The sequence below is a fragment of the Bombina bombina genome, chromosome 10 (assembly GCF_027579735.1).
Source record: "Bombina bombina isolate aBomBom1 chromosome 10, aBomBom1.pri, whole genome shotgun sequence".
Taxonomy (NCBI): domain Eukaryota; kingdom Metazoa; phylum Chordata; class Amphibia; order Anura; family Bombinatoridae; genus Bombina; species Bombina bombina.
In genome coordinates, this window is record NC_069508.1 from 174,121,438 (window position 1) to 174,137,076 (window position 15,639).

The 15,639-nt window shown below is 37.6% G+C and overlaps 1 protein-coding gene across 1 annotated transcript in view; it reads right to left on the bottom strand.

Annotated features, from left to right (window-relative positions):
• Nucleotides 1-2,319: 2,319 nt before the first annotated feature.
• Nucleotides 2,320-15,639, bottom strand: part of LOC128641004 (cytochrome P450 4A4) — a 78,583-nt gene continuing 65,263 nt past the window's right edge. The window contains exons 10-12 of the mRNA XM_053693511.1: nt 6,914-6,978; nt 6,248-6,330; nt 2,320-6,030 (exon numbers count right to left, since the gene is read on the bottom strand). Of these exons, the coding sequence (XP_053549486.1) occupies nt 5,862-6,030; nt 6,248-6,330; nt 6,914-6,978 (317 nt within the window). The 3' untranslated portion in view covers nt 2,320-5,861. The remainder of the gene's footprint in view (nt 6,031-6,247; nt 6,331-6,913; nt 6,979-15,639) is intronic.

Below are 15,639 nucleotides of genomic sequence, written 5' to 3' on the forward strand. Positions count from 1 at the left end.
AAAGTTGGCAACCCTTATCCAAAAATACACACACACATTCATGCACACTCAACTATGCACACGCACATATAAATACACACATACTCACACATATATATGCACACTCAACTATGCACACACACATATAAATACACACATACTCATACATATATATGCACACTCAACTATGCACACACACATATAAATACACATATATATGCACACTCAACTATGCACACGAACATATAAATACATACTCATACATATATATGCACACTCAACTATGCACACGCACATATAAATACACATATATATGCAAACTCAACTATGCACACGCACATATAAATACACACATACTCACACATATATATGCACACTCAACTATGCACACACACATATAAATACACACATACTCATACATATATATGCACACTCAACTATGCACACGCACATATAAATACACATATATATGCACACTCAACTATGCACACGAACATATAAATACATACTCATACATATATATGCACACTCAACTATGCACACGCACATATAAATACACATATATATGCAAACTCAACTATGCACACGCACATATAAATACACACATACTCACACATATATATGCACACTCAACTATGCACACACACATATAAATACACACATACTCATACATATATATGCACACTCAACTATGCACACGCACATATAAATACATACATACTCATACATATATATGCACACTCAACTATGCACACGCACATATAAATACATACATACTCATACATATATATGCACACTCAACTATGCACATGCACATATAAATACATACATACTCATACATATATATTCCCACTCAACTATGCACACGCACATATAAATACACACATACACTCACATATATATGCACACGCACATATAAATACATACATATTCACACATATATATGCACACTCAACTATGCACATACACATATAAATACAAACATACACACGCACATATAAATACACACATATATATGCACACACACATATAAATACACACATACACTCACATATATATGTACACTCAACTATGCACACACACATATACATACATACATACACACGCACATATAAATACACACATATATGCACACGCACATATAAATACACACATACACTCACATATATATGCCCACTCATTTATGCACACGCACATATAAATACAAACATACACACGCACATATAAATACACACATATATATGCACACACACATATAAATACACACATACACTCACATATATATATGTACACTCAACTATGCACACACACATATACATACATACATACACACGCACATATAAATACACACATATATGCACACGCATATATAAATACACACATACACTCACATATATATATGCCCACTCATTTATGCACACGCACATATAAATACACACATACACTCACATATATATGCACATGCACATATAAATACATACATATTCACACATATATATGCACACTCAACTATGCACATATAAATACATACATACACACGCACATATAAATACTGTACACACATATATATGCACACGCACATATAAATACACACATACACTCACATATATATGCACACTCAATTATGCACACGCACATATAAATACATATATACTCACACATATATATGCACACTCAGCTATGCACACACACATATAAATACATACATACATGCGCACATATAAATACACACACACATATATATGCACACACACATATAAATACACACATACACTCACATATATATGCATACTCAAACACACATGCACATTCATGATTACATGCACACAAAAACACACAAACATATACTTTCTTGTACACATGTTCACACACACACATACATACCCTTGTATAGTACAGAAGTGCATGCATATGCACAAGCCTAAAGTTTAAACAATTTTTCTGTGACCGGAGTGTAGAAGATAAGCGTATCATAAACCCTTTTGTACACTGTGTGCAACATTTGAGAGATTTTGGTTGTCTGTCACTGAAATACACACATAGTTATCAGACCCAGAACAGCCAGGCAGATGCCAGTGAGTGACAGAACCATGAGACTTCAGACTTCTCTGCTTGATGACAAAGCCATCCATGATGGCATCAAATAATTTGTGGTGTTAATATTATTTTTCTCCCCTGCCCAGGATAGAATCATAACATGATTATGCCCCTGAGGATGGTAGGTAAGGTTCCCATAAAGAATTAGAGCTTAGACTGTCTGATAGGGCTCACATGGGTCACTCAAACACCCATCAAAATCTGTTTGTTTCAAGGGGTTAAATAATTCACAATAATCCAACATTTCATGTAATTTACGTATTTATTAGCACATAAGAAATAAATTAACATCATTCTAGAAAATATTTTTTTTTTTTTTTTAAAAACATGTTTTTTTCTTTTTTGCATCTATGACAGAAAATGTTAAAATGTATTAAAGTGTTATTCTGTTGTTAGAAAAAAGTTCTGCTTATCGGCCAGTAAACAATCAGTCCTTAAGGCACATATATATATACACACAGATATAAACTTCTCATTAGTTTCAAAATCAAAATAAACAGGTTTAACATAACCTTTTATTTTTGGCATTTTAAATTGTGCCTTTTAATTTGCATGGCATAGATTTCTTAGAATTTCATATCCCTTTAAATGAAATGTGCATAAAAATTAACCTTTTTATTAGCAGTGATCAATAGAGTTTCCCGGCAGATCGATGGCCTGTCTAGGATTCTCCAACGCTACCCCAACATGAGGTTGCGTATTCTCGGAACCAGCGATTCATTTTAAGAAAACATAAAAAGGGACATGCAACCCAAATGCTTTCTTTCACGATTCAGATAGAAAATATAATTTTAAACAACTTTCCAATATACTATCTGATTTGCTTAATTCTCTTGGTTTTCTTTGTTGAAGAATCAGCAATGCACTACTGGAAGCTAGCCCAACAACTAGATGAGCCAATAACATGAGGCATATACATGCAGCCACCAATCAGCAGCTAATGAGCCTACCTAGGTATCCTTTTCAACAAAGGATACCAAGGGGAAAAAAATAGACAATAGAAGTAAATTGAAAAGTTCTTTAAAATTGCATGTTCTATCTGAATCATAAAAGCAGAAATGTGGGTTGCATGTCCTTTTAAGATGTTACATATGTGGTCAAAGCACCTTGTCTGTTTTTATGGCTTTTGAGCCCTGTATTTGCATCTATTATATTTTCTATTTAAAGATCTCTTTATAAAAACAGATCTGTAATGTTAGTGATATTTTAGATGGAGTTTAATTAATTAAATGTAATGAAGATGCACTATAAAACTTACTTTTTAGTATAGATATGAAATTCAAATACCCCGAGCTCCGCCACCTACTTCAAAAGTAAATTTTTCTGTGAGCCAACGGTCTAAATTGTTTGCCAATCAGTGCTTTAGCTACAACAAAAGTGCCTTAAGGGGAAAGTGCTGATTGCTTGGAGAACAATGCAGACCGGAGCGCAGCTTATTTTAATTTTATATCTATATTAAAAAGTAAGTAATAGCGCATCTTCATTACAAATTATGAATTAAACTCCATCTAAAATATTACCAACATTTCAGATCTGTTTTTATAAAGTGGAGACCATCAATAGGTGAGATTACATATGCGGAGCAGGCCTCAGCGTAACTGCTTAAAATCCGCGTCACCCGTAATTTCATCTCACACATCAGGGAATCCATTAAACTCCGCCGGCAGTTCATAAAGTGCCGTAAGTCGTATAAACTAGCGATGTCCAGAAATGTGCGTTAATACACATTTCCTGGAGTCGTCAGTGACTTGCGGCCTAAGAAAAAAAAAGTTAAATCTCCCGTAAAAGACTAACCGCCTCCCTAAAATAAACCCAACACGTCAAAACCCCTATATCCGCAATCCCCCCACATCGCAACTTATAATAAATGTATTAACCCCTAAATCGACAACCCCTAACAACGCAATATGCATAATTAAACTATTAACCCCTAATCCGCCATTCACCCACATTGCAATCTACTTAATAAAATGTGCTAACCCCTAATCCGCCAACCCCAACATGCAAACTACCTAATAAATGTATTAACCCCTAAACCCCCACACCGCAAAGTAACTAATTAACTTAACCCCTAAACTGCCAAACCCCCACATCACAAAGTAATTAACTTATTAACCCCTAAACTGCCAAACTACCACACCACAATAAACCTAATTAATCTATTTAATCTATTAAAATACTAAATTACAATTAAAATAAAAAATCCTAACAGTAGTTAAAAAAAAAACTAAGATTCAATTAATCTAAAATTACAAAAAATAAAAAATTCTAACATTACAAAAATAATAAACCAAATTATCAAAATTAAAAAATTAAACCTAATCCCTATGAAAATAAAAAAGCCCCCCCCCCAAATAAAAACACCCCTTAATCTAATACTAAACTACCAATAGCCCTTAAAAAGGGCTTTTAGTAGGGCATTGTCCTTAATTAAATAGCTCTTTTACATTTTAAAAAAAAATAATTTCCACCTAACAGTAAACTGCCGAACCCACCAAACCCCCCAAATTAAAAAAAACTAACACTAAAAAAATTCCTAAACTACCTATTGCCCCTTAAGGGGCATTTGTATGGCTATTGTCCTTAAAAGGGCATTCAGCTCTTTTACAAGCCCAATAAAATCCCTAATCTAAAAAAAAACATAAAAAAAAAAGTCTACGTCTAACCCCCAGATAGGTACTCACGGTTCCTGAAGTCCGGCGGTGAAGTCTTCTTCCAAGCAGCGACATATTCTTCCATTGCGGTGACCTCTTCTATCTTCATCCAGGACCGCGGAACTGAAGACCAGCGACCGCGGAGGATCCTCTTTGTACGATAACCGCCGTACACTGAATATTGAATGCAAGTTACGCATTTAAACATGGCATACCTTGCATGCCTATTGGCTGATTTGAATCTTCAAATTCAAATCAGCCAATAGGATGAGAGCTACTGAAATTCAGTTAATATACTTTATTAGGTAGTTTGCGACGTGGGTGAATGTACACATTTGGGTGTGGGGGTACGGCGGATTAGGGGTTAATATACTTTATTAGGTAGTTTGCGATGAGGGTGAATGACAGATTAGGGGTTAATAGTTTAATTAGGCATATTGCGATGTGGGGGTTCGGTGGATTAGGCGATAATATACTTTATTAGTTATTGCGGTGGGGGAATGCGGTTGACAAGTAGCTATTGCGCATGCGGTATGGTGTTAGTTTATATTTTCAGGGGATTACGGTGCTCACATTTTAGCGTATGGCTTGCTGCGCCTGCCTATGTGTGGCAAGGTGAAAATGGAGTCAAATTTCTTCATTTTCGCCGCTTAAGTCCTTGCGCTGAATATGTGATACCAACTTACGACGCGGTTTTAGGTTAGCTTATGGGAGTAAAATTAGCGGGCGAGGGGGGAAATATACATGCACATTTATATGCGGCGCTGTATATGTGATAGCAAAACCAGACTAAACACCAGCGTCGCTGGCTTTTGCGGGAGATGGCCCATATGTAATCTCGCCCAATATAAAGGTTCTCAGCAATACATTTTCTTAATTTCTACAAAGTCAGCTCATTAACCATTATAAACACTTGCCAGATAATTTTAGAATATTAGAAGCATCTTAAAATAAAATAATATTTGTTCAAGTCATGATCAAGTAATAATGTTCAAAATGTATTTTTCTGAATTGTAGCTTTTTCTAAATTTCAATTATGAACAGAGGTAACGTTTAACAATGAAATGTAGTATGGTGATGAATTACTATCAGATTAGACCTCTCTTTCTCAGGACTCTTTACCCAGAGTTTTCAGCTGCTTTTGCGCAGATACACGTGAATGCCATTTTTGGAGCGCAGAATTAGCTGTGGTAGTTTCAAAGGAGGTTTGGAAAGATCAGGTGACAACTCAAAACGATTCAATGTCAATGCTGTCGCAACTTTCATCTCGTTCATGGCAAAATTCTGTCCAATGCAATTTCTGAAGTGCAAAAGAAGAACAGGGAAGAATTATGGTTAGAGCTTAGATGCATTGTAGGTACAGACAAACACTGTGGAGACTTCAGGAATGCCTGAGATACACATAAGGCTATCCTAAGAACTAGATAAGTTACGCTTTTGGGCAGACTTGTTGGGCCTATAGTACTTATCTGCCGTCAAAAACTATGTTTTTCTATGTTTCTATCACTGATATTTACCTCGGTCCAGCAGCAAAAGGCAGAAATGAATGTGAGTGTCGCTCTGAGGAATTTTCTGGAGAAAACCGAAGGGGATCAAATACCTAGAAAATAACCAATAATATGCATTTGCCATATGAATGAAGAGAAGAGAATGAATTCAATGATTACTGTCTTAAAATGCCATCTAGATCCACAAGAAATTTAGAAATGTGTTACATATTGTTAGATCATACAATAACCACGTAATTAACCCCTTCAAAGCTTAAAGCAGATTTGGGTAACTGGTATTCGGGTGTTTGGAGTGGACCTTAACTTACCCACTTCAGAAAGACAGTAAAACTCATGAGCTTCCTGTCCATGCCTCTCCCCCACTTCAGAAACAGTTACTAAGGGCATTATTTTGTTACCATAATGCCCCTCCTAATTATTTTGGGTTTCACACTGTGGTTGTGCAAAGCTCTTATCACTAAATAATACTGAAAGGTGTAGAACCTAAAAGAGGGGTCAGTACGTATGTGACTAATGCAGCACAAATTCTTCTTAAACACGCTCTGTATATTTAAACGCTTGTTGTGGGTCTGACAAATAGCCTGAAATTATTGTGAATGCTATCTTTTATGTGGCCCCAAGATTTATATAGGTTTTACCATCACATTTAGTGGCGGTAGGGGAGATGCCGCATACCTCTGGATCCTTCCACACACTTGGATTTCTGTGGATGGCGTAAATGTTGAGACTGACCAGTGCACCTGAAACATAAACACGACAAAATCTGATGGAGGCACCAGTGAGATAAAGAATGCGCATATACCCAAGAATTCAAATGTGAATACAAAATACTCTAATATACTACAGCATGACATTTTTGCATCAGTTACTATTGTTAACTATTTGATTAAACACAGGGGTTAAACACATAGCTCAATTCCTGCTTGGGAGATGCACACATTGCAACCCTCTAGTATGATCAGCAAGCCAAATATGAGCAGTATACACACATAGGGGCCAATTTATCAACCGCCAATTGCCTCTAATTTATCGATTTGCGGTGGACATGATAAGTCGGCCCCATAGTCACAAATCACTGTACTTTTTTGCGTAAGAGCTAAAGATTTTATTATATTGTTTATTCTTTAAAAAGGACAATGCTGCGTTAGAAAGGGTACAGATATGGGCTACAGAATTAATAGGGGTTTGGGGGGATTTCAGCTGTCTTGAGAGGTTAGCCAAAACTGGTCTGTTTACCCCAGAAAAGTGTCACTTGATAGGTGACATGATTAGCATGTAGAGCTGGCAGGGGCACTCTTTATTCCAAGAAGATGGTCTATGACAAGAACTCACACTTTATGGTTAGAGGAATGGAGATTAAAGGGACAGTAAAGTCAGAATTAAACTTTCATAATCTAGATAGATCATGCAGTATTTCACAACTTTCCAATGTATTTCTATTATCAAATTTGCTTTCTTTCTTGGTATCTTTTGTTGAAGAGTAAACCTAAGTAGGCTCATAGAACCTCAGATGTGTGCACGTGTCTTTAGCATTCTATGGTTGCAGTGTTTGCAACTTTGTAAAACACTGCTATAAACATTGTTGCAAACACCACCGAAAAGTGCTTAAGGTACATGCACAGCCCTGAGGTTTTATGAGCCTACTTAGGTTTACTCTTCAACAACAGATAGCAAGAGAACAAAACAAATTTCATAATAGAAGTAAATTGGAAAGTTGTTTAAAATCACAAGATCTGACTGAACCATGAACATTTAATAACCGTGTTAATAACGTGTTAATAACCAGTATCTTCATTAAAGTCTAAGAGATGTTTTATGTTACCACCGGTTTACACGGTTTTAGAACAGAAAAAGGAAACCTCAAGGGATTGTATGTGTATTACTGTTGGCTCAATGCCAGGTGTTTTATTAAAGAAAAAAATACTTTTTGCTATTTTAACTTCATTTGCTGTTACCGGATATAAGCACCAACTGCTGCAGGTATAAGTATTCAATTTATTACCCATTCCCTAGGTTTGCATAACCATCACAGTTATATTCATACACTTTTTACCTCTGTGATTACCTTGTATCTTAACCTCTGCAGACTGCCTCCTTATCTCAGTTATTTTGACAGGCTTGCATTTTAGCCAATCAGTGCTGAGTGAGCACAATGTCATCTATATGACGCACATGAACTAGCACTGTCTAACTGTCAAAATGCACTGAGATAAGAGGCTGCCTTCAATGACTTAGAAATTAGAATATGAGCCTATCTAGGTTTAGCTTTCAACAAAGAATACCAAGAGAACAAAGCAAATTTGATTATAAAAGTAAATTGGAAAGTTGTTTAAAATTTCATGCCCTATCTGAATCATGAAAGTTTATGACTGTCCCTTTAAATTCAAAATGGAACAGGGAAAATGACATTTTCTAGCCAATCACGATGTATCTATATGGACTTCAGATTAAAACAAAAAAATATTTCTTAGAGACATATACTCTTTACACCAATGATAACTGGCATACAGAACCATGATAATATAAAGTGTGTGGATGCCAGAGCAAATGTGATTTAACACTCATAGATAAGATTTTACATTTTGAAAGCAAACTAAGCATGTTACCTATTACTTAAATTGCATAAGCTTTGGCAAAACAGCTGTGCAAAAGGATTTAGCGTTCCTTGCCAGCAACATACTAAAAAGTCTGATCTCAGTGCCAGGCAGCAGGTACTGAGGCGAATAATAAGACATAAGTCTTGTTTGTTGCACTTTAGCCGCAGTAACAGAGAGAGCGATAACTTGCTATCTTGCATTGCTCAGCATTTATCTGTACAGCAGCAGATAAGCGTGAAAACGTGTCCTGACATTACAGACATGTTACCTCTGTACAGACTGACAGGTGAACTCTGTGTTCCAGACCTCTACCCTAGATGTATATAAACACAGCTTTACATTATAATAGCATATGACACATGCATAGCTGAGTCACAGGCAAACAGCCACACCTGCTAGTGTTCAGGAAACATCTAAATGATTATGTATCACAAAAGAATGATGCAAAAAAATGAAATGAAAAATGTAGAATGGAATAGGGATGGGTAAGTGTCTGCAATATGACATTTAATAACAGTGTGACTATTACCCTTGACATACATTCTGCTCTTGAGTGCATCTACAGAACACACATTATCACTGGAATAGTGAATGTAATAATATAATGGGCCACATTACAAGTGGAGCACAAAATATCGCTCATAAGAGCGCGCTTCCATAGGCTCCAGTATATACAAATATTAACACATAAATATATATATATATACGCATACGCATATACATATATATTTACTGGGAACACACACCTGACACTTTTAACCCCTTAAAACTGCCTCCTGCAGTTATTATTGAAAGATGTTACATTTTTTTTTAATAATGTGCACTACACTAAATCTAAGCCCAATGGGATATAGTCAAAGCCATTCTAATCCATTACAAAAACAGGTTTACAAACAGTTTTTTAAGCTACATTACTTTGCATTAGATACGTATGACTGATATTTTCTCTCACCATGAGGTCAATTCCAAAGTTTTCAATCATGTTCTTTGGCTGTTTTACAGCACCAGATATGTCTTTAATGACCCCAACGTAATCACAATGCAAACAATAACAGTATTGGAAAATATTGGAGCAGAGTGCATATTGGAAAAGTCACCTATATGATGCATGGACAGCATGAATTTAGGTGATCACAAATTATCTTGTGCACAGCAACGTTGGTTACACTGAATTGACAGCTAATGGCACCTGATAATAGCTTAAACAATAACACACATCTGATAAAAGAAAATGATATGCTGTCCTTCCATATGACATGCGCATGCTCAGATTTAAAAACAAGATAGCGCTGAGTGAGATAACAGAAGAAATGGCTTTTTTTGAAGATGATTGAATTGCAACAAATTTAAAAAAATATACTTAACATATCATAATCATCAATTACATGAAATGTAAAATCTTATATTATAAAAGACAAGAGTTTGTCTGAAGCCGTCATGCGCAGTTCAGACAAACACTTGGCCTTAGACAGCAGCTGATCGCACGCGCAGGGGTGAATGACAGCAGCGCGAGGACCCGGCAAATGGAGGAGGAGAGGGCTGGGCTGATCGCACGCGCAGGGGTGAATGAGCGCAGCGCGAGGACCCGGCAAGTGGAGGAGGAGAGGGCTGATCACACGCGTGAATGACAGCAGCGCGAGGACCCGGCAAGTGGAGGAGGAGAGGGCTGATCGCACGCGTGAATTACAGCAGCGCGAGGACCCGGCAAGTGGAGGAGGAGAGGGCTGATCGCACGCGTGAATGACAGCAGCGCGAGGACCCGGCAAGTGGAGGAGGAGAGGGCTGATCGCACGCGTGAATGACAGCAGCGCGAGGACCCGGCAAGTGGAGGAGGAGAGGGCTGATCGCACGCGTGAATGGAGAGAGAGTGAGAGAGAGAGTGAGAGAGAGAGTGAGAGAGTGAGTGAGTGAGTGAGTGAGTGAGAGAGAGAGAGAGAGAGAGAGAGAGAGAGAGAGAGAGAGAGAGAGAGAGAGAGAGAGAGACTGATGTTAATATTGATGTAAACGATATTAAAAAAAACTTAATAAAAATAAACCATGTTCTTATAATTGCAAAACACCCACAGGTCCTCAAGTGAACCCTATTGACCCACAATAAAAAGAAATCCCTCACTGATAGGATTCATGTTACTTGTGACAGGAGAAGAGGCAGAGAGAGGAGACTAATATTAGTCATTATGATTAATGTTGCTGTTCTATACACTTGATGTGCAAAAACACATAGCAATTCATACTTATAAGTACAAAATACAAAGCATAATTGTTGTTTTATCGTAAAATGGGCTAAACATGGGCGTTCCATGGGCGTATATATAAATCTCTCAAATCCCAGCATAAATCTCTTAACATTTCCACTGTTTTTTTTTTTGTGACAAACATGCGAATAATTAATACCCTAATAGAAAAAAAATGCACACAAAAATAGAGGCGATTGTAAGATGCTATAAGCAGATGCAGGTAATATGATTTGTTTTTGATGCAGCTTTTCATTTTTCACTCTACACAGCCAAGTTTCCCTTTCCAGCAAGATCCATTTTTTTCTATAGGAGACATCTCGTCACTCGCAGGGACTGCCCCTTTTTTAAGATAATTTCATCAGGGCAGCCCCTGCGAGGGTTGGCGTTGAGAACCAACAAAGGTTAGATAAGTGGGCCCTAAGACTTAATAGGAGGCGGTGAGTGCTTGTTTGTAGCTGCTCCTAAGCTTACCTGGCTATGCTCTTCAATAAAGGATACCAAAAGAACAATGTAGATTAGATAGCAGTAATACATTGGAAAGCTGTTTAAAATTGCATCCTCTGGCTGAACCATTAACAATAAATTTTGACTTTCCAGTCCTTTAAAAAAATAAAATAAAAAAAAGGTACTCAAATTGATCTCATACTCTTTATCTCTTTTGAGAACTTACTGAGTTAGACTCTGGAGTGTGCATGTGTCTTGAGCTCTATAGCACCACTTGCAACAATGTTTTAGATAATGGGGCCGAATTATCAGATGGCGGGTGGACATGATTCGCTGTAGCGTATTATGTCCGCCCGACATCGATAAATGCCGTCAGTATATGCTGTCGGCATTTAGCATTGCACAAGCAGTTCTTGTGAATTGCTTGTGCAATGCCGCCCCCTGTAGATTCGCAGTCAATCAGCCGCTAGCATGGGGTGTCGATCAACCCGATCATATACTGTCCGCCGCTCAGAGGCGGCGGGCTAGTTAAGGAGCAGCGGTCTTAAGACCACTGCTCTTAACTCCTGTTTCCGGCGAGCCTGAAGCCTCGCACTGAAACAGAGGGATCAGGGGCCATTCGGCCCTTGATAATTCGGCCCCATAGGCTGCACATTCTTTCTTTATAATTTGTTACTCTTAGAGTGGAGCATTTTTGCCTTTGTATTTTCTGCTTTTTGTGTTTTCAAAGTGTGTTTAGTACCATAATGATGGTCTGAAGGAAAAAAAATTCAACGCATGGGAATTAAAGAATACAGGAAATTACATTCAACGCAATGATCTAGAATCGATAAATCTCATTCCTGACATTAATATCTCCCTGAAAACAGTAGCAATATGGCAACTAAATTGTAGCAAAGATTTGTAACTGCCTTTTGTCACAGCTGCAAGTTATAATTAATAAGGCTGCATCTCCATGGTAACTGCTTGCCGTATAGAAAGGATTCCGCTGCATCACTAAAATGCTTCAAAATGTTACTAAACAAATTAAACACAAAATCCCGTCTGTAAAAGGAACACTTGAAAAGGGTTAAAAAACAAAAACGAGACAGCCCTAAGTCAGCAAGTTGAGATACGTCCCGGGTACAATAGAGTGTTTATAAATTCCGCTTGATTGAATGAGGTTTAGGTGAATTCCCACGGCCACACCCCTAGAGTGCCCCCCCCGAGATGCCCCAGCCTCTTATTCGCCTTTGTGATGTTACTGAGCTGCTTCTTGTTCTGTCCAGGGAGACAACTTTATGCGAATGTTTTACAATCACAGACGTTTACAAAGCCCATTTGATAATTATGTTTCCTTTGTGTTATAATTATTGTCTTCCTGCATTGTTAGTGGCTCCTGTTTAATGTATGAGATGCCATAAATGCCCTTAGAGGGACATACAACCCAAAAATGTTCTTTCATGGTTCAGCTAGAGAATATTATTTTAAACAACTTTCCAATTTATTTCTATTACATCATTTTCTACATTTTCAGGAGTGTGCACGTGTCTGCCGCACTATATGGCAGCAGTTTTTCAATAACGTTATACATTAGAAAGAGCAATAGATGGCAGCACCGTTTCCTGTCATGTAGTGCTTCACACGTGCACATTACCTACCTAGGTATCTCTTCAACAAAGAACAACACGAGAACAAAGCAAATTTGTTAACAGAAGAAAATTGGAAACTTTTTTTTCTTTAATTGTATTCTCTATCTGAATAAAGAAAGAAAAAAATTGGGTTTCATGTCCCTTTTTGTTAACGGCAGGTACACCCCCTAACGGAATGTGAGAAAAGATAGGCGAATTTCAAACATGATGTCACCTTTACAACCTCACAAGCTTCTATTAATCTAGCCCCATGCCTTTCTCAACATGTTCCGGTCATTCTAAAAAAAAACACCCCCCCAAAAAAAAATAACACTAACCCCAGCATATCTACCCACGGTTCCTGAAGTTCGGACATCCATCTCCATCCAGGCGGCGACATCTTCATCCATCGCGGGGGCGTCTTCTATCTTCATCCTGGCGGCGCGGATTGGAGCTATCCAGGACTGGCAATGACATCCTGTGCGGAGTGTCCTCTTCATACGATCACTGCTGTACACTGAAGCTGAATGCAAGGTACCCGTTTAAAAATGGCGTACCTTGCATTCCTATTGGCTGATTTGAGTCTCCAAATTCAAATCAGCCAATAGGATGAGAGCTACTGAAATCCTATTGGCTGATTTGAACAGCCAATAAGATTTCAGTAGCTCTCATCCTATTCGCTGATTTGAATTTGAAGAATCAAATCAGCCAATAGGAATGCAAGGTATGCCATTTTTAAACGGGTACCTTGCATTCAACTTCAGTGTACGGCAGTGATCGTATGAAGAGGATGCTCTGCGCAGGATGTTATCACCGGTCCTGGATAGCTCCAATCTGCGCCGCCGGGATGAAGATAGAAGACGCCCCCGCAATGGATGAAGATGTCACCGCCTGGATAAAGACTTCACGCCGCCTAGATGAAGATGGATGTCTGGACTTCAAGAACTGTGAGTGGATATTCTGGGGTTAGTGTTAGGTTTTTTGTTGTTGTTTTTTTTGGGGGGTGTTTTTTGTTTTTTAAGATTAGGGCTTTGGGTACTGTAAAAGAGCTGAATGCCCTCTTAAGGGCAGTAAAAGAGCTATATGCCCTTACAAATGCCCCTTTAGGGACAATATGTAGCTTAGGTTTTTTTTAGGCTTAGGTTTTTTTATTTTGGGGGGTTGGTTGGGTGAGGGGTTTTACTGTTGGGGGGACTTTGTATTTTTTTTATAGGTAAAATAACTGTTTAACTTAGGGCTATGCCCTACAAAAGGCCATTTTAAGGGCTATTGGTAGTTTATTCTAGGTTAGGGGGTGTTTTTATTTTGGGGGGCTTTTTATTTTTATAGGGCTATTAGGTGCAATCGTTTTTATTTTTGATAATTTCGTTTATTAATTTTTGTAATCTTAGAGTTTTTTTATTTTTTTCATAGTATTAGGTTTTTTAAATTTATCATTTAGTTTTTTTAATTGGTATTTTTTTTTAATTTTATTAAATCAGTAATGTTAGGTTAATTTATAGTTTAATGTTAGTTTTTTTTTTATTTCACAGGCAAGTTTTTATTTATTTTAAGATAGTTATATAACTATTAATTTAAAGTTAGGGGGTGTTAGGTTTAGTGGTTAATAGTTTAATTTAGTGTTTTGCAATGTGTGGGGCCAGGCAGTTTAGGGGTTAATAGGTTTAGTGTGGGCGGTGTCGGGGAGTGGCAGATTAGGGGTTAATTACTTTATTTAGTGTTGGCAATGTCGGGGTGCGGCGGATTAGGGGTTAATCACTTTATTTAGTGTTGGCGATGTCGGGGGCGGCAGATTAGGTGTTTTTAGAGTAGGGGTTTGTGTTAGGTTTAAAGTAACTTTCCCCCATAGACATCAATAGGATTGCGTTACGGCGATTTGCCATTCCGCGATCACAGGTGTTAGATTTTTTCTAACACTCTCTCACCATTGATGTCTATGGGGTAAAGTGTGCACGAGCACGTAAACTCAGCCCTTGACTTTTGTGCGGTATGGAGCTTAATGCACCATACCGCACAGCACAAGGAGGTTTTTCAGTAACTTGTAATAGCAGCGCTATGGAAATTCCGATACCGCTCATTTTATTGCATTCTTTACGCACCCAGTATAGTGCAAAACTCGTAATCTAGGTGAGTGTTTTTACTTCTATTATCTGATTTATCCATTAACCACGTGGTTTTTGTGTAAAATTGTGTTTTGTCCCAGGCTCCCAAGAAAGGCCAAAAAACTTAATCTGTAACTAGTTTTTCAAATTGCTGCAAATTGCCTAACCCGGGTATTTAATTTGCAGCATGTGTGGGCTACAGAGTTGCTTTTTGGCTTCTTTAGGGAGCTTACGTGACAAGCACACTTTTTTATCACATAATTTGGATAGAACATACAACTTTTAACAACTTTCAAATCAAATTTACTTTTATTAATAAATTTGCTTCATTTTTTTTTTATCCTTTGCTGAAGGAACAACATTGCACTACTGGCAGCTAGCTGAACACATCTAGTTAGCCAATCACAAGAG